Source organism: Oratosquilla oratoria, chromosome 13 (assembly GCF_046742065.1).
Source record: "Oratosquilla oratoria isolate Oo_2021 chromosome 13, ASM4674206v1, whole genome shotgun sequence".
Taxonomy (NCBI): Eukaryota; Metazoa; Arthropoda; class Malacostraca; order Stomatopoda; family Squillidae; genus Oratosquilla; species Oratosquilla oratoria.
In genome coordinates, this window is record NC_134789.1 from 18,974,208 (window position 1) to 18,994,207 (window position 20,000).

At 45.4% G+C, this 20,000-nt stretch overlaps 1 protein-coding gene across 7 annotated transcripts in view; it reads left to right on the forward strand.

The window, feature by feature from the left end:
* LOC143032325 (uncharacterized) overlaps positions 1 to 20,000 on the forward strand; it is a 325,478-nt gene that overhangs the window by 263,218 nt on the left and 42,260 nt on the right. For 4 of the 7 annotated variants that reach the window (XM_076196869.1, XM_076196865.1, XM_076196866.1 and 1 more), the window contains exon 3: positions 15,883 to 15,927. The exons of the other annotated variants lie outside the window; for them this stretch is intronic. In XM_076196869.1, the coding sequence (XP_076052984.1) occupies positions 15,883 to 15,927 (45 nt within the window). The remainder of the gene's footprint in view (positions 1 to 15,882; positions 15,928 to 20,000) is intronic. 7 annotated transcript variants of the gene reach the window in all.

Consider the following 20,000-nt stretch of genomic DNA (forward strand, 5'->3'; position numbering starts at 1 on the left):
GAATGAATGTATGTATATGTGTAATTGTATATACATTTCTTTTGTGTGTCTGTGTATTGATATATATCCATGCATGTGCGTATGTTTCATATATTTGTTATTTTGTATGAATGCAATTCTTTTCCTTTCGTTGTATGTACACTAACAGTCTACTGGCAAATCAGCCAACCAACCAGCGTGTATTATCACAAGGAATACTCACTCATTAGTCCTCAGATTGGTACCCAAACACATCAAATCTTCAAAAAAGAAGTAACAAGAATACGTAGAATAAAAATTATCTTCATCCCATTAGAAGAACAAACTTGTTAATGGTTTACCCTAAAAAAAATCCACACAAGATCCTGGAGGGCAAAATCGTGACATGTAAAATAGGCACAGAAGACAGAACGGAAATCCGGAATAGGCCTATGGGGGATTGTGTCGACCCTCTTGGGGGAGGGGGGGGCGAGACGAGGAGCTGCCTGCGGTTGGGGCAGGCCAGGGAGGAAGGCGGGTGGGGGGAGAGTGGGGCTGGAAAGGAAGAGACGAAAGGAAAGGAGGGAGAAAGAGGGGAGGATTCCTAACGGGGACTTGGAAAAGGTAGAGGGATGAGGAAGATAATGAATTTGGGAAAGAACGGGAATATATACAGTATATATATATATATATATATATGTATATATACATATATATATGTATATATATACATGTATATATACATGTATATAATATATATATATATATATATATATATATATACATACATCAACTGAATCGAACAGCACAGCATTAACAGTTATTAATTATATTTCTATTTTTTTCCAATTTTCCTCGCTAGTTATATTAGAAAGAAATTTGATCATTCTGATAATGCTGTGGTATTCAATGCAGTTTGTATTAGAGAGAACCTGCACTCTAAATATACGAACACACACACACACACACACACACACATATATATATATATATATATATATATATATACGCACACACACACATATATATATAAATATATATATATATATATATATATATATATATATATATATATATACACATATACACTAAACGATAGGGTGTTCACTAACACATCGTAGGGTCCCGTACAAGACGAAGGGTTTATACATAACCAGTGGAATAGGAAGGAGGAGGGAGGGAGGGAGGGAGGGGGAGGGAATAGCAGCTGGTGAGGGCACATGTTTGGGTATGTTTGAAGGAGTAGGAGGAGGAGGAGGAGGAGAAGTTTCCGAGGTAAGAGGGAGGGAGGGGGAGGGGAGGGTGGGAAGATGACTGGGTTTCCCTCTGTGGGTGTCTGTGCAGAAGTGTGAAAGTCTGAGAGAGTGTGTGAGAGTGTGAGAGTGTTTGAGAGTGAGAGAGTTTGAGAGTGAGTGTGTGTTTGAGAGAGTTTGAGAGAGAGAGAGAGTGAGAGTGAGTGCGTTTGAGAGTTTGAGAGAGTGTGTGTGTGTTAATGTGTGAGAAAGAGAGAGAGAAAGAGAGAGAGAGAGAGAGAAAGAGAGAGAGAGAGGGATCTTGCAGATGGCTGAAATCCGTAGTAGAATTCTCGTAATGGAAAAGAAATCATGAAAAGATGGAACTAGACAAGTAAAAAGTGAAAGACTGACCAACTGGGAGACAGACAGACAGACGGGTGCAAAGACTTCTGTAAAACTAGGAAGACAGGAGTAGAGAAAAACTGCCTGACAGACAAACGTAGAGAGACAGACAGATACATACAGACAGACAGACAGACACACTTTAGATATGAAATATATGAAAACAGTCCTAGAAAAAATATACAAACTATCCAAAAGACAGAAATACAGACATGCGTGAAACAACCACAATTATGACAAGATATGACTGAGGGTTTCGTTAGAGGGGAACAGGGGATAGACGGCGATGCTCGAAAGAGGGGAACAGGCGGAGGACTTGAAAGAGGGGAATAGGGAATAGGCAGGTGGTATAGCAGAAGAAGAAAGAGGGGAACAGGCGGAGGACTTGAAAGAAGGGAATAGGGAATAGGCAGGTGGTATAGCAGAAGAAGAAAGAGGGGAACAGGCGGAGGACTTGAAAGAGGGGAATAGGGAATAGGCAGGTGGCATGACAAAGGAAGAAAGAGGGGAATAGGCGGAGGGCGTGAAAGAGGATAAGGAGGGGAAATGGAGAGGCGGGAACCATGCGAGGGGAAAACTAGGTGGGTAGGACGAGAGGTTACGAGGGGAGACGGGTAGAGGCCTCGTGGTAATCACAGACACACACAGAAACCTTTTCCCCTCGGATGCCCCCTGTGCTTGTTAAGAGTGCAAACTGCCGTAATTTAAGGGTCAGTACAAGAATGATTTGGGGGGGGTTTCGTATGCGTCGTTTGAAGTCATTCACGAGGAGGAGGAAGAGGAGGAGGAGGAATGCGGAGGAGGGAGGGGAAGAGAAGGAGAGGGGAAAGAGAGGGGAAACGAGGATTTCGTACCAAATAAATAAAAGACTTCTGTACTCTTACGTCGCGGTTCTTCGTTAACACAGCCACAGCCACAGACACAGCCACAGCCTCGCTTCAACCACAGCCTCGCTTCAACCACAGCCTCACCACAGCCACAGCCTCACCACAGCCACAGCCTCATCACAGCCACAGCCTCACCACAGCCACAGCCTCACCACAGCCACAGCCTCACCACAGCCACAGCCTCACCACAGCCACAGCCTCACCACAGCCACAGCCTCACCACAGCCACAGCCTCACCACAGCCACAGCCTCACCTCAACCACAACCTCACCTCAACCACAGCCTCACCTCAACCACAGCCTCATTTCAACCACAGCCTCACCACAGCCACAGCCTCACATCAACCACAGCCTGTGATCATGTTACGGTGATCAAGTTAAAATGGACAAGTGGCTTCTTTGTTTGTATTGTCCTCGTTTGTTCACGGAACGGAGTGTATATATGCAAACGTTGCAAACAAGTAGAATCACACACACACACACACACACACACACACACACACACACACACACACACACACACACACACACACACACACACACACACACACACACACACACGAGCAGTTGTATCAAACGAAACGGAAATCTTCTCGATGTGATACAATGGTATAAAACGAATCACTAGAAATATTTCGTCACAGTAACGTGCGAATTTAACGTAACGTAACGTTCGAACGTAACGTAAGGTGACGTGACGCGTATCATATATTTACCATTTTTTATTTGTCTGCCACTCCATATGGCGTTAGCTCTCTGGCATCTGCGGCCGCCACATTTTCCGCCTTAAATAATGGCGAACATCATGATGAATACACATATGCACCTGCTTTCAGGTGCGCCAATTTGGACTCCAATTTAACTCTGCCCTCGCCCCTTTCTTATACAGGTAGGAAGTAGTTGGCACCGTATTGCCACCTGAACGAACGTCCACAAACGGGCTTGTACGTTCTCGTCATCTCCGTTCACCATCACGTTCAGAACGTAAACGTACAGTGACGTTCCCTGACCTCTGAACGTTAATTTCAAGTGTCTAATGAGGAAGGGAAATTCGTACATATGCATTTGGTTCATCCGAATTATAATTATCGCGTGTAATTATGAAATTACTTGGAATTGGGTAATTATATATTCCCCGCTCCTGGACCGTAATCAGGCTGTGATTTTTCATCCACATTGCTGAGTCCTGTCAACAGATACACTTGTTCACCCCATCATCCAACTAGAACACAAGCTCTGTGATCACCAGAGACTTACTAGTGACTTACTAGAGAATATCACTTGCCGTGGCTATCCAAACACCCAAGGCAAAGGTGACCTCATCACTCGTAGATGTGAGCTTGCAGGTGTAAAGTAACAATTTGTATAGTTATTGGTACTAAAGTCATCATTATTGTCTTCGTTATAGTTACTATAGTACCTTCAATTTTTCTCACAAGTTGTTTTAGAATTGGTTTGTAGTCCTCCGGTCCGAGTGAATTGTTTTTTCGTTAGGTCTATCACTCTATCTCTCTCCACCTCTCTCTTTTTCTCTCCCTCTCTCTCTTTCTATCCATCTCTCTATATCTGTCTCCCAATAGTGTTATACATTCCAAGAAAAGAAAAAATAATCCAATACCAGAACGTACCTTTACTTCATGTTAAGCAAAACGGCAACAACCCACTACTGCTGTCTTCTTCACTACCTCCTACAGAGAGATGGAGGGAGAGAAAGAGGGGGAGAGATAGAGGGGGAGAGATAGAGAGGAGAGAGACTGGGGCGAGAGAGAGACAGAGAGAGAGAGAGGGGAGGAGCGAAAGTGAGGGAAGGGAGAGAGAAGGAAAGGGAGAGAGAAGGAGATGAAGATAGAGGGAGAGGAAGATAGAGGGAGAGGGAAAGAGAGAAGGAGAGGGAGAGACAGAGAGAGAGAGAGAGAGAGAGAGAGAGAGATGGAGAGAGAGATGGAGAGAGAGAGAGAGAGAGAGAGAGAGAGAGAGAGAGAGAGAGAGAGAGAGAGAGAGAGAGAGAGAGAGAGAGAGGAGAGAGAGAGAGAGAGATGGAGAGAGAGATAGAGAGGTGTGGGGGGGGGAGGGGTAGGCCAGGTTGGCGCGCGCGTCGCGCGTGTGCGTCTGTCGAGGCAGGTGTGCATAATTGAGCTCCGACGGAGCGCCCTTAGTGCCTCATTCGTGGCTACTAACGCGGCTCTAAGTGCTGCTGCTGCTGCTGCTGCCCGTGCCAGCCGACGCGACGTGTGGCCCTCAATGCCCATCGTGTTTGTCTTCGGCGCGTCTCAGCCTCAGACGTGGCCTTTGTCCGTCATCTTGTTGTGTTAAGGGCGTTTTTTTTTTTTTTTTTTTTTTTTCCAATTTAGATCTGATCTACTCATGTGTCTATTTATTCGTTTATTTTTCATATATTCTATTTTATTATATTTTGTATGTATTCATTAATTTATTTATTCGTTCACTCGTTATTTATTTTTTTCTATCTATTTTGCATCTTTGGTTTCAAACATTTCAATCACTGAATAAACCCGACCATCTGGCCACAGAAACCCACGGCTTGGGCCATCTCGGCCGGGACGGGTTGTTGGACACTCGCGAGCGAGCGAGTAAAGACCCGGTCATACTATCACGATTCTTGTCAAATATTATGATTTTGAAAAACCAGGAAAACTATTTCGCTTACAGTATCTAATATTCGTATCCTAGGTTCAACTTCTCTTAGTTCGTCATTCGGGTTCTCAGTATATGACGCAAAGGTTTTTTGACTTTTGGAGATTCTAAAAAGTAAATTGTAACCAAGTCTTTCCTACTTAGATTATTACGCTTGAGTCCTGGATGTGTGACGAGGACTTGCAGTACGTTGCAGTTTTTCATCTCGACGTATTATCCCCCAGCTGTTCTCCTCAACACCTGTACAATTGAACCTGTTTATGAATGAAAAGGTTCAACGCCCTCCCAGGCTGCAATTATAGTTGTTTATCGGCATCAACAAATGCTCCTTAGGGTGGTCAACGAATGAAATAAACTTAGTAACCATGTAGTGGGCGCTGGAATTATCGGCTGTTTTATGAAAAGGTTAGACAACTTTATGGATGGGGATGACAGGTGGTGATGGACATGGAACTGCCTAGTGTAGGCCTTATGCAGTCTCCATTTTTATTTTCTTATGAGATACAAGGGTTTGATTGTTGATACAAATGTACTAGGTTTTGGGTGTATGTCTTTGTGTAGCTGAGAACATCGACCAATGAACGGGGAAGGTTTCTGATGAATAACTAACAGTGAATACGAAAGGTTTTCGAATATCATCCTGTATATACTTGGAAACTATGACAAATATGAACCAAGAGGACATGAGGAGGGAGATATGAGAGCGACCAAAAGAGAAAGAGAGAGAGAGAGAGAGAGAGAGAGAGAGAGAGAGAGAGAGAGAGAGAGTGAAATATTCTCGTTTAGTGCACAGACCCCGTAAAAACTCTTCACCTACATCATTTACACATTTCTGAAAGAGTGCGAGTACGGGGAAGAAGGTGAGTTGGGGGAAGGAAGGTTGGGGGAAAGTGATGACAGGTGTCGAGAGTGGGTGTGAGAGATCACACGCGACTTCAAGTGATGCCACACCAAATGAGGAATTACGTGTCGGTTACGAAAACAAGACTCGAACTCTTCTTATGCTATTGTCTTCTTGAGTCGATGATGCTTTACCTGATGGATCATGTAAGAACTTCCAAAAAGTTCTCACCTGATGGATCATGTAAGAACTTCCAAAAAGTTCTCAGGAGTATTTGATTGCCGCCAGACGATTTTATTCAGTACTGAAGGGGGTTTCCGCAAAGTCAGGGAACAGAGTTCCATAAACAGGAGCGTTGCGGATATTAACGCCATCGCTACCGAAGGAATTTTACAGAAATGTATGAAATCGCTTCTTCGCTGTCGAAGGACACGCACACACACACACACACACACACACACACACACACACACACACACACACACACACACACACACACACACACACACACTATGACGCACTTAACAGATTTTGTTCTGGCTAAAGCCAGACGATTCAATTCAGTCGGAAACTGACGAGGACCAAAGAGGGACCGCGAGCGATGAAGACCCCAGTTCGCCCATCCCTCGGTTGAATAAAATCGTCTGCCGACCTGAAGAAGAAAATAAATAAAAGTATGCGAGCCTGTTGACAGGTCCTGTCAGCGCCCAGGACCTCCCCCAAGCATCCCACGTGCCCCCACGAAGACCAGATAGTGGTGTCTGGCATCATCCTTCATCGAGAAGGATTTCGGGTCGGCAAGAGGTTAGCAATATGACCCTTAGGCGAGGAGGGTTTAAGGTCGTTTCTTGAGCGGGGTTGTAGACGTATAGTGTGAGAGATGCATTAATGAGGTGCTCTTGATTCCTTGATAAGATCGGGAGACCCGGATTAGGGAGGCGGCAGCTGGAAACACTGGCTACCGTTCTTCCTCCTCCTCCTCCTTCTCCTCCTCCTCCTCGTCGTCGTCGCCTTCCTCCTCCTCCTCCTCTTCCAGTTCGCATTCATCTTTATCTTCTTTGTCATCTTTATTCTCTTCTTCCTCTTCCTCTTTTTTCTTTTTTACATAATAAGTTATAATGATGTAGCATGCCGACAAGAGACCTTTTCGATTTCATAAAAAAAGACAGTTCTTAGATGTTTCTCCGAATAAAGGTAAAAAAAGTTACCTGTATTACATTCAACTGTCTCAGCTAGAACCCTTTATGATTCACTGACGGCGCATTTGGTAGCATTGTTTCTACCTATTTCTTAGTCAAATCTACATAACAGCCTGAGACCAATATTTCTAGTTTGGTCAATATTCGGAGTTAAAATACTATCAGTTTCAACATCTGTTCCCTTTAGAATCTCAAAGGCTTGTATGTGTCCCCCACTTAAATCTCCGCTGTTTTGGAAAAAATAAGCTTAAATGTTTTGAGCTGTTTTCGTAAGCTTTGTTTCTCATATTTGATATAGATTTTGTGCCTCGCCACTGCACTCTTTTTCGATCCATCAACTACTACTGTTTCTTCTTCCCCTCTTTCTCCTTTTCCTCCTTTTCCTCTCTTTCTTTTTGTTTTTCTTTTCTCGTCTATTTTACCTTTTTTCTTCTTGTTCCTCTTTTTCTTCGTCATTGTCATTGTAACTGTCATCGTAACTATCATCGTCGTCGTTGTTGTCTTCTTTGTTTTTGTGCTCATCTTATTCGTCGTCTTCTAACTTCTCCTCTTCCTCCTTCACCTCCTCTTCCTCTTCCTCCTTCACTTCCCCCTCTTCCTCTTCCTCCTTCTCCTCCTCTTCCTCCTTCTTTATCCCTATTATTGTATTCTGCAGGAAGAAGAAAAAAAATCGGAAAAAGGAAAGACTTGGGAGATCTGAGAGAAAAGTTGAAATGAAACAAAAACGGGAGGAATGAGCGATCGCATTATCAAGCTGAGAAGCGTACACCAAGAGGCGCTTAGCCGAGGCCGAATCAGTCACTTTCGGCCAACCTGGACATCCCGGACAATATGTGGTTACGTGTAGATGTGGAGGATCGAGCCTACTCCGCATAGTTAGAAAGGTTATGCATATGCTACTTGCCCACGTATTTATGTATGTGTCCCTAACAGAGGAAAGATTGACTGGGTACAGAAAGAAAAAAAAAGAGGAATGGATATGGAGGAGGAGAGAAGGAAAAAGCTGGAGAGCCTTTGGCAGACGTCCAAGGACAAGTCCTGGAGGACCAAAGGAACCCCGAGAAGGAGAGGACGGCGTGGCTGAGGATCTGCGAAAGCTCCAGGGCCGGGAATCCTCGGGAGGATTCTTCCACAGGGGCGCGGGACGGGCGGCGAAGACCGAGGAGGAGGAGGAGAAGGAGAAAGGGGAGGAGGAGAAGGAGTATTTGCAATATTAGCCAGTAGCAGGAGGAGGAGTACGAAAAGGTGAAGGAGGAGGAAGGGGAGCAGCAGTAATATTAAGAGGAGTAACAGGAGTAGGAGTAATGCCATGAGGAGGAAGAGTAGTGGTAGTAGTAGTAGTAGTAGTAGTAGTAGTAGTAGTAGTAGTAGCAGCAGTAGTAATAGTAGTAGGAGAAGGAGGAGGAGGAGGAGGAGGAGGAAGTGCGTAATGGATAAGAGGTAGACTTCTTGCAGAGAAAATGTGCAAAGAAAAAGATCGTCGACCTCCAGTTCTTTAACACCTTCACCATGGCGACATACAAGATATACTAGACATCCCACCCCGACCCCCGCAATCTGACAACAGGTAATTTTATTCAGCCGAAGGAGGGGGCGGTTGGTAAGCCGGTGGGGGGGGGGGGCTCGATCGACCTTGATGCTTGTCTCTCACATCCGATCCTCATCTGAATAAAATCTTGTGGTCTCGAAGAGGAGAGAGATCGATAAAGTACGTCTCAGTGTTAATGATGTCATCATAGGGATTGTGGAAGATAACTACGGGATGATGTGGGGGGAATGGGGGTTACATGACCCCCTCTCCCCCCCTTCCCCCACCTCACCAGCCACCACAGCTGACGCCATTACTGTCGACACCAGGATCTCCAACACCACCACTATCAACACCAAATATATTTACACAAACATCAGCATAACACCCCCATTCCAGCTCCAACACCAGTATCACCACCACCATCATCGCAGAAATCATTAACACCAGAACCACCAGTACATACACCAGCAACGCCAATGTCACCACCACAAGCACTACCACCAGTTTTCCCAGTGCTATAACCAGCACTATCACCACCAGTTTCACCACCAGTAACACCAGCACTCATCACCATCGCACCTCTCACCACCACAACAAGAACACCACCAACCACCATCACCAGATCCTTAACAACAGTCAGCTCATCTGGATACTTCACCATAGCGGTATTCATTTACAGTTCAAGAATTGTCTGATGCTTAGATGCTCAAAGTGAAACAGAAAGGTTCACGCACTGGATGCCACCAGACAGACAAACAAAGACAGACGGAAAGACAGACAGACAGACAGAAAGACACAGGCAGACCGAAAGGCCACATCAGATTTCACAACAAGACTCTCAAAGGATTACAAAGGCAAAGCATGCCGACAGGAGACCTTTTGATCCATATCTGGGTCGGATGCAAAAAAAAAAAAAAAAAAAAAATAATTTATAATAAATTAAAACTATAACAATGTAAATAACAATTAAAATACATAAATAAATGCATTGGTATAGTTGAATAACAAACAAACAGGTAAATAGTAAATGATAATAAATTGACATATAACTAATAATAAATGAAAATCAGACAGACAAATTATAACAAAACAAAAACAAATAATATAACATAAATTATAATAATTACAGCATCTTACTTAGGTATTTATCTAAATGATTCTTAAAGCTTCGAACTGAACTACATTGCACTACAGCTACACTCTCTCACACACTCACTCTCACACTATCTATCTCTTTCCCCTCTTATCTGTGTAAGTGTGTGTGTGTGCATATACACACACACGCACACGCACATGGGTATTTCATTAACTCGGTCGGTAGTATGCCAGCTCTTGCCATCGACGCCTCGCCAAGGGGTCCCACCTCGAGGGAGGACCGGGACGAGGAAATCCTTAATCCGCCCTTGCACTCCCTTGAAGGACTCCCGCTGATGAGGTTTTGTCGCCTGGCTGGTTCCTTCCCACCCAAGATTCGCCAAAGAAAACGAGACGAGTGTCTCTGGTGGAGACTGCTAGTGTGTTGCAGAGGAGATATTCCCAACCTCCTGGTCTCCCAATCGAAGAGGCTACCCTCCCCACGGGATGGAAAAAAAATCCCGAGGAGAGAATGATACATCTGAGATATGAAGTGCGTGTTTATGCTCCTTGACTTGGAGACATTAATATGAATGTGTTTATGTAGACTGTGTGTATATGTGTTCGTACGTTTGGGTGTATGTTGGTGTACGTGTGCACGAGGAACGTAGGATTTAATTGAAATGAGAGACGTGTGGCATGTAGAGGAGGCTTGTGAAATGAAGAAAAGCTTTGGTCTTGTAAGAAGATTAGCTCTGATGAAGAAGGTGGCGGTGCCGACGCCGCTAGGATTTCTCGAAGGAGAAAAGAAAGGAAAGAAGGAAGGAGGAAGGAGGGAAGGAGAAAGCACTAGAATAAAAGAATTACTTCTGGAGAATGCGGGGGGTGGGCGATTGGAAACTGTTGGAGTATACGAGCTAAATTATGTATAGGAAGATGAAGATGTGGTTAGTTAGTACATAATGAGAAAGTGGTTCTGAATCCGACCGATTTTCTGAAGACACGACGAAGATGGGAAGAAAGGAGGGAGGGAGGGGAGGGGAGGGGAGGGAACGGAGAAAGAGGGAGGGAAGGAGGGAGGGAGAGGCACGGGGAACGGGAGGGAGCGAGATGGGAAGAGAAAGGAAAAGTAGGATTGGACGAAGTGGAGAGAGAAGAGAGAGAAAGAGAGAAGGAAAAAGAACTCGCCTTAGTCTCAGCACAACAATGGCGTTCCTGGTCTCATTATCCTGGACTCCATTGACGCCAGACGCCTTCGTCTGTTAAATCCCCCCTCTCCCCCCTACCTCCCGGCAGGATCAGGAGAAAGGTTTCTGTAGCATGCGTCCCTCCCGAGGGCCAAGGAGGAAGCGTCTCCCACGAGGTGTTCGATCCTGCAGAAGTCTTCTCCGAAGTTGTCCATGTAGAGTCGGGACTGGGAAGACTTACTAGTGTCCAGGTTTTTTGGCGTTAGTTGTTGGTGAGGCTAGTTGAACTAAGGCCAAGTGATACTATGCCCTTGATATAGTGTATGACCCAAGTTGGTGAGATTGTGTGTGTGTGTGTGTGTGTGTGTGTGTGTGTGTGTGTGTGTGTGTGTGTGTGTGTGTGTGTGTGTGTGTGTGTGTGAGTGAGTGAGTGAGTGAGTGAGTGAGTGAGTGAGTGAGTGAGTGAGTGAGAGAGAGACTGTGTGACTGTGACTGTGTGACTGTGACTGTTATGCGAGTAGTATTGGCAACTCATCCACTCACCCCTTCATTGAATCAACTTTCAATATAAGAGTTCTTTATCAAATATGAAGATTTGGCTTTGCCAACAAGGAGGAAACTCAATAGTACTTCATCGGATGAACTTGCAGAAGCTTTGGAAAAATTCCGGCAAAAATTGAATAGATAAATAGATAATTAAAAAAAATATATAAAAAATTCTTGTCACTATAGAAAACTAAAATTTGATTAGAACTCTCAAGCACAGAAGCAGATGTTAATGTTATCCTTCAAAGCGTGAGAGCATATAAATGTTCTTAGTATCCCGGCAAAAAGAGAGAGAGAGAGAGAGAGAGAGAGAGAGAGAGAGAGAGAGAGAGAGAGAGAGAGAGAGAGAGAGAGAGAGAGAGAGAGAGAGAGAGAGAGAGAGGTGGTTGATCGCCAGATGATTGGTAGTAAAGGTTTGAGTACTGCCGCTGTATGTATGTATGCTTGTTTTTTTTTGTGATGTATTTGCATGCGTTTGTGAATCCAACTTGTAAATGTTCACCTATTTTTGTGCGATTACTCGTAAAAGTACACAAGTTTGTGTGAGATAGGGAGATAGGGAAGTGGTGCAGGGAGGTAGGGAGGGAGTGAGGGAGTGAGGAAGGGGAGAAAAGGGATAGGAATATGGGAAGTCGAGGTACACAGACGCAGTTGTAATGGAGTGCCTCGCCGGATATCAACTACATGGACCAAAAACCGCGGCAATCCGGGTGAAGAGCCCCAGAAGAGGGTCCCCCAGACGCTCCCTCTGGTGACCCGGAAGGTCAAAAAAAAAAAAAAAAAAAAAAAGTTATTGTCCATCCCATACGAAGTATATACTACAGGAACCCCACGACGACAACGACAATACCAGGTGTCTCTTCGTGTCGACACGCGTCCGAATCCAGAAATGAAAAAAGAGGAAGAAGAAGATCTCCAAGTTGGATCCCAGATGGAAACCCCGATGGTTCCCTCCCTCCCCCCCATTCCACCACCCCCCTCTCTCCTCTCCCAAACGCTCTCCCTCTCTCTCCCTCTCTCTCCCAAACGCTCCCCCTCTCTCCCCCTCTCCCTCTCTCTCCCAAACGCTCCCCCTCTCTCCCCCTCTCCCTCTCTCTCCCTCTCCCTCTCTCCCCTTCTCTCTCCCTCTCTCCCCCTCTCTCTCCCTCTCTCCCCCTCTCTCTCCCTCTCTCCCCCTCTCTCTCCCTCTCTCCCTCTCCCTGTTTCTCCTCCCTCTCTCCCTCTCCCTGTTTCTCCTCCCTCTCTCCCTCTCCCTGTTTCTCCTCCCTCTCTCCCTCTCCCTGTTTCTCCTCCCTCTCTCCCTCTCCCTGTTTCTCCACCCTCTCTCCCTCTCCCTGTTTCTCCTCCCTCTCTCCCTCTCCCTGTTTCTCCTCCCTCTCTCCCTCTCCCTGTTTCTCCTCCCTCTCTCCCTCTCCCTGTTTCTCCTCCCTCTCTCCCTCTCCCTGTTTCTCCTCCCTCTCTCCCTCTCCCTGTTTCTCCTCCCTCTCTCCCTCTCCCTGTTTCTCCTCCCTCTCTCCCTCTCCCTGTTTCTCCTCCCTCTCTCCCTCTCCCTGTTTCTCCTCCCTCTCTCCCTCTCCCTGTTTCTCCTCCCTTTCTCCCTCTCCCTGTTTCTCCTCCCTCTCTCCCTCTCCCTGTTTCTCCTCCCTCTCTTCCTCTCCCTGTTTCTCCTCCCTCTCTCCCTCTCCCTGTTTCTCCTCCCTCTCTCCCTCTCCCTGTTTCTCCTCCCTCTCTCTCCCCCTCTCCCTCCTCTCTCTCTCTCCTCTCTCTCTCTCTCTCTCTCTCTCTCTCTCTCTCTCTCTCTCTCTCTCTCTCTCTCTCTCTCTCTCCTCTCTCTCTCTCTCTCTCTCTCTCTCTCCTCTCTCTCTCTCTCTCTCTCTCTCTCTCTCTCTCTCTCTCTCTCTCTCTCTCTCCTCTCTCTCCTCTCTCTCTCTCCTCTCTCTCTCCTCTCTCTCTCTCTCTCTCTCTCTCTCTCTCTCTCTCTCTCTCTCTCTCTCTCTCTCTCTCTCTCTCTCTCTCTCTCTCTCTCTCTCTCTCTCTCTCTCTCTCTCTCTCTCTCTCTCTCTCGGCCCCGTTCAAAGTTCAAACTTGAACCAGTTCACATATTCCAACAAACTTACCACTCGTCCTTAAAACACTTTGTCCCCAAATCCGGGGAGCGAAAACATTGGAAGGGGGCCGGCGAGGAGGCCCCGGACGTCCAAATCCAGCCGGAAATCCATGGAAATCCTGGGCCGGCCCCGGGAAAATCCGCCGCGGCCCACGGGGAGAATATATTACCTTGTTGTTTTAGCTTTGGACATTTGCATTGGGGATGCCACGGCCGCCGCTGTGCCGCCGGGCCAGAGGACCCGTTGGGGGGAGGGGGGAATGTGGGGGAGGGGGAGAATGTGGGGGAGCGGGCGAATGACCAACCTAACCCCCCAACCCCCATCCCACTACTTGATAGTAATAGTTACCGGGGCCGGGGAGGGGGGAATGTGGGGGGAGGGGGAGAATGTAGGGGAAGAAGGAGAATTTGGGGGAGAGGGAGAATGTGGGGGGAGAGGGGGAGAGTGTGGGGGAGGGAGAATGTGGGAGAGGGAATGTGGGGTGAGGGGAAATGTGGGGTAAGGGGGAATGTGGGGGAGGGAGGAATGTGGGAAGGGGGAGAATGTGGGGGAGGGGGAAATGTGGGAAGGGGGAGAATGTGGGGAGGGGGAAATGACCAACCTTATCCCCCAACCTCCCCCACCCCCCTACTCGATAAATAGTAATAGTTACCGTGGCCGGGGAAGGGAGAATGTGAGGGGAGAGAGGGAATATGGGGAGAGGGGTAATGTGGGGGGAGGGGGGAATGACCAACCTAACCCCCCCACCCCACATGGTAATAGTTACCGGGGGGCAAAACAGTTCCATGTGTCTGAATAGAAACATCTCTCTCTGCGAGTTTCCAAAAATTCGGAAGTACCAATTACTCGTAACAAAAAAGTTCCGAAATTGAGACTTTAGAGAAATTTTTAGAGATTAAAAACAGAGAGAATAAATTGCAACTTCAGTGAGATCCTCCCTAAAGCGATTATCTGAAGACGTTCAAGTAGCGATGTGGATTAAGATAAATTTTACCCAAATCTTTAACCCTCTTCCCGGCGACTATGTGTTCCTTCAGCGTCAATCAGAATAAAATCCGTAAAGTGCGTCACTAAGGCATCGGGGCCCAGAACTGTGACCCAAGTGTACAATTGCTTCCATTCCTGGGTACCACACAGGATGACGTCACCAAGGAGACTTTGTCTGAAAAATTAAGAAATTGGTAAATCGATAAATAAGAGAGTGAAGGATAAATAAGGGAACTTTAGGAAAGGAGGAGAAGTTTCAGATAAATCAGAAAACGAGAGAGAGAGGGAGAATTAGAGAGAGAGGGAGAGAGAAAGGGAGAAAGAGAGGGAGAAAGAGAGGGAGAAAGAGAGAGGGAAAAGAGAAGAGAGAAACAAAGACGGAAAAGCCGAAAGAGAAAAGAGAGAGAGAGAAAGCAAAGGAGGTAAAGAGAAAGAAACACAGAAAAATAAATAGAGAAACCAAAAGAGCAAGCAAGAGAGAGAGATAAAAAAGAGGTGGGGGTGGGGGTGGAAGCGAGCAAGTGTCTCCCCCTCTTCTGTTTTTTCATCTTCTTGATCGCCGTCCAAGGAAGACCTTTCGTCTGCGTAACTTAAGAGTCTTGCCTAAGCTCTCTTCCGCCAAAGTCACCCTCAAGTAGCACAAAGATCCTCCTCCTCGTCCTCCTCCTAGTCCTCCTCCTCTTCCTCCTAGTCCTCCTCCTAGTCCTTCTCCTCCTTCTCTTCCTCTTACTCCTCTTCATCATCATAATCATCACCTTCCTCCTACACATTCTTTCTCTTGCTCCTCCCCTCTTTCTCCTCCTCCTCTTTCTCCTCCTCCTCCCCCTCTTTCTCCTCCTCCTCCTCCCCTCCTTCCTCCTCCCCTCCTTCCTCCTATACCTCCCCCTCTCCTCCCCCTCTTCCTCCTCCTCCCCCACTTCCTTTTATATTATTTTATTTTATATTATTTTATATTCATCATCATCATCATCATCATCATCATCATCATCATCATCATCATCATCATCATCATCATCATCATCATCATCATCATCATCATCATCATCATCATCATCATCATCATCATCATCATCATCATCATCATCATCATCATCATCATCATCATCATCATCATCATCATCATCATCATCATCATCATCATCATCATCATCATCATCATCATCATCAATCATCAATCATCAATCATCAATCATCAATCATCATGTTATTCTTCACGAAGTTACGTTGATTCTTCTTTGGCGACGCTGACCATGCTTTTCTTGTTCCCCATCAGGTACGTGGGCCCAAGATGGATCGCAGGACCGGACCCACATCTATGGTAGGCTGAGACCACAAGTTCTTTGTTTACTCTTGTATTAATGTCATAGGAGTAGCTTCAAATATTTAGTCAATCTTAAAACATTTCTTTAGCTTCAGAAATATGATGATAATTGATTAATTAATCTAATGTGTAGTTATGAGGTGATGTGTTTATTTGTCAACTGTTTATATTCTTGTTCAACAAATGACCACAGGGAGAGGCAGAGAAAAAAGAGCGGAGTAATAATAATAATAATAATAAATAAATAAACAAATAGATTAATGGGTTAGTTTAAAGTTCCTTTCCGTGGGGTACTTGTTTTGCTGTCGCCATGTGATTTTATTCTCTGCGTGGGGCTAAAGAATTGGGATCTAATTAACCTTCATTTTACTTATTTTATTTATTATCTATATTATTATAATTTTCATTTATTTGTTTTTATTTGTTATTATTTTTACTATTTTTATTTTATCTTATTTATTTATTTATCTATTTATTTATCTATACATATTTTTTGCATCCGACCTAGTTATGGACCAAAAGGTCTCCTGTCGGCATACTTCTCCTTTGTAATCCTTTGTAGCCTCCGGGCAGCTGAATAAAATCTCCAAGCCATAATAGCTCATAGGTAAATACTGAAGGCCGCTGTCTGTAATAAGAGAGTTATACTAGAATATATCTAAATTTCTAATCAAGAAAAGTAGACCCTCCAGCCCTAGGCTAGATGAAGCATCTAACGAGCGTCAGAGGAAAATAGACAAAATAGAAAATTCTACGGCCCTGGCCATGGTTTCCTAACCCTGGGGTCGCGAACTCACGCCAAGCGTTTTTCCTGGGGGGTCGCCAAGACATCTTGTATGCTTTTTTCAGTGATATGAATTCAATACAATAACCATATATATTAACACAGATATACAAATAGATTAGTGTGATCGTGGTCATATCATGAGGATCATATTGGGGTCGCCTGAAAAAAAGGGGGGGAGGGTAGGAAACCCCATTCGAACCACCATTGCCGTCCACGTGGGCCAGAACTCAAAGAGTGATTCTTCGTGAGTGCCACAACCAGCGGAAGGGTTGGCACTCCTGTAGGCCTAGGGAAGTCTTCATTAGTGCCATTACCCCAGGATCCTCGCTCGCCGCTATCGATCTCCCCACCCCTCTCCCCCCACTCCCCTCCCTTCTCCCTCCCTTCCCTTCCCCCCTCTCCTCCTCTCCTTTCCCCCTCTCCCCCACCTCTCCCATTCTCCCTTCCCCCTCTCCCTTCCCCCTCTCCCTTCCCTTCTCCCCTCCCTTCCCTTCCCCATCTCCCCTCTCTCCCCCTCTCCCCCTCTCCCCTCTCTCCCCCTCTCCCCTTCCACCCTCTCCCCCTGTCTCCTCCCGCCCCCTCCCCTCTCTCCCCCTCCCCTCTCCCCTCCCACCCCCTCTCCCCCTCTCCCCCCTCTGCCCCCATCCACCTTGTTTGGGTCCAGGCTGGAGGGGACTTCGAGGTGGCCGTGAGGACGTGGCTCACCACTCTTTGTTGGTGTTCTGTTGGAGGAAAGAGTAAAGAGAAAAACAAAATCCACGAAAGAATGAAGAAATCGAAGAAATCGCGTTTCCGTGCACAGAACCCCCTTTGGATTATTATTATTTATTATTATTATTATTATTATTATTATTATTATTATTATTATTATTATTATTATTATTATTATTATTATTATTATTATTATTATTATTAATTATTTTATATATATATATATATATGTATATATATATATATAATTTTTTTAAGTTTCAAGTTGTTTGTGAAGGGACGATGGAGCAAACAGGATTACACATGAAGACGACTGAACCTGTCTTGATATTCTTTTTTTTAGGAGAGGGAAGGGAGGAGGCGATTAACGTTGTTGATCGACAAGTACAAGTGAAACCAGTTTTGCACATGGAAGAGGCCTGAGCCAGTTTGTCTATTCCATGGGTTTTGGCCACTGAGCTGAGAGTAATTTATTGAAAAGTGAACGCGGACATGCATGGCCACAAATAAGACCAAGGGCGAGAGTAAAGAACCATGCATTTTTTTTTTGTTTTTTTTGTTAGCATGATCATGCATTGATGAAAATATTTAACATGCGCACCTCTGGATTATTGCTACATATTCTTAATTTAGAAATACTGTAATTGCACGTTCGTGTGTGTGTGTGTGTGTGTGTGTGTGTGTGTGTGTGTGTGTGTGTGTGTGTGTGTGTGTGTGCGTGTGTGTGCGCGTGTGTGTGTGTGCGTGTGTGTGTGTGTGTGTGTGTGTGTGTGTGTGTGTGTGTGTGTGTGTGTGTGTGTGTGTGTGTGTGTGTGTGTGTGTGTGTGTGTGTGTTGGAGTGCTTGGTTTGTCTAGAATTGACAGTCTCTTAATATTCCATCTCATCTTTCTTCTTTCAACTTGTACATTATTCAGTGTTACACTGAATACATTTAGTGTATTTCGACTCCAGTGGAGATGCACCACTGCTTGTGTCAGTGCGTGCATGCACATACACTAACACACTTGTATGTGTGCGAGGGAGTGGACGTGCGAGTTTGAATGTAGGTAAGTTTTTCTTTACTGTCGGGGCGCTCACCCATATGTATGTATACAAAGGACGTAAATGGTGACAGTACTGATCCTTGTGGGACTTCGTTTGTCACCTTTTTCTGTCGTCATGTTCTCGCCGGATTATTTGGTCTCATCTTCCTGTCCAGCGGGTCTCTGATTCACTGCGGCGTTTCGCCGTCGATACAATTGTCTTTCTTCCTCTCTCACAGTACCTTCGTATGTAGTACTTTACCAAATCCTTGAATGGGGTTTCATGCGCAGTCTACCTAGTAATTTGCTTCTATTCATGCGTCTATAACTATGTTAAAATCTAAAAATGAGATGTCTTTTTTTAGTTTCTTAATTTATAACAGGGTTGTACGACTTAGAATGTGCAGTTCACTTCTTCATTGTAGGTTTCTAGACGTATTTCATATTCTCGGTCGATTAAAAAAAAAATCTGCCAATTCAATGTTTCTTGTTCGAGTTCTAAATTGTTTTGTCTTCCCTGTGCTTCTCTTTTGACTTCCCCATTACAAGTGACAAAAAACTCGTATCATAGTCATGTAGTTATTTCCTATTGTGTGTGTGTGTGTGTGTGTGTGTGTGTGTGTGTGTGTGTGTGTGTGTGTGTGTGTGTGTGTGTGTGTGTGTGTGTGTGTGTACGTGCGCGCGTGTATCTGCATATATTTGTATGCAATAATGTTTGGGTGTACGCGCGTATACATTACATTCAGTACAAGGAACGAGCCAGTTCATGTACAAGAAACTTCTTGACTATACTCTCCCTACAATGCTGACGATTCTCGAGTCCCCTTTTTTGACTCGATGTAGAGGCTACGAAGAGAAGGAGTCTTGTTCGCAAAAAATAAATAAATCAATAAATAGATAATAAAAAAATATATATATCCAGGGAGGGACCGAGGGAGGGAGGGAGAGAGGGAAAGGATACAAAAGAAGAGGGTGAAAGAAGAACATATCCTACGCGCGGACAAAAGACTGAAGTAGGAATACAGATCGGAAACTGCCTTGGCTTCCACGTGGAGGTCTCGGTCTCTCCAGGTTCTTTTCCGAACGTTGGCCTCCTCTCAGCTCAACGAAAAAGCCAAAGAAAGAAAGCAAGAGAAAACCACAAACGAGAGAGAGAGAGAGAGAGAGCGAGAGCGAGCGAGAGAGAGAGAATGGGCTGACCCTCGGGTCTATCCTCGAGATCCCTCGTCCTCACACTCGACCTTGGACTACTGGTCACACTTGAAGGCCACTTCCCAGCCTCATCCTCATCCTTTGTCCTACTCCTCCAACTTCTCCTTTTCCTCCTTATTCAACTCCTCCATCTCCTCCTCCAACTCCTCCAACTCCTCCTTCTGCTACTCCTACTTCTCCTCGAGCTCCTCGTCCTCTTCATCATCATCATCCTCTTCCTCTTCGTCCTCTTCATCCTCCTCTTCTTCCTCGCCCTCTTCATCCTCCTCTTCTTCCTCGTCTTCTTCATCATCATCCTCTCCCTACTCCCCCTTCTCCCCCTTCTCCTACTCCTCCT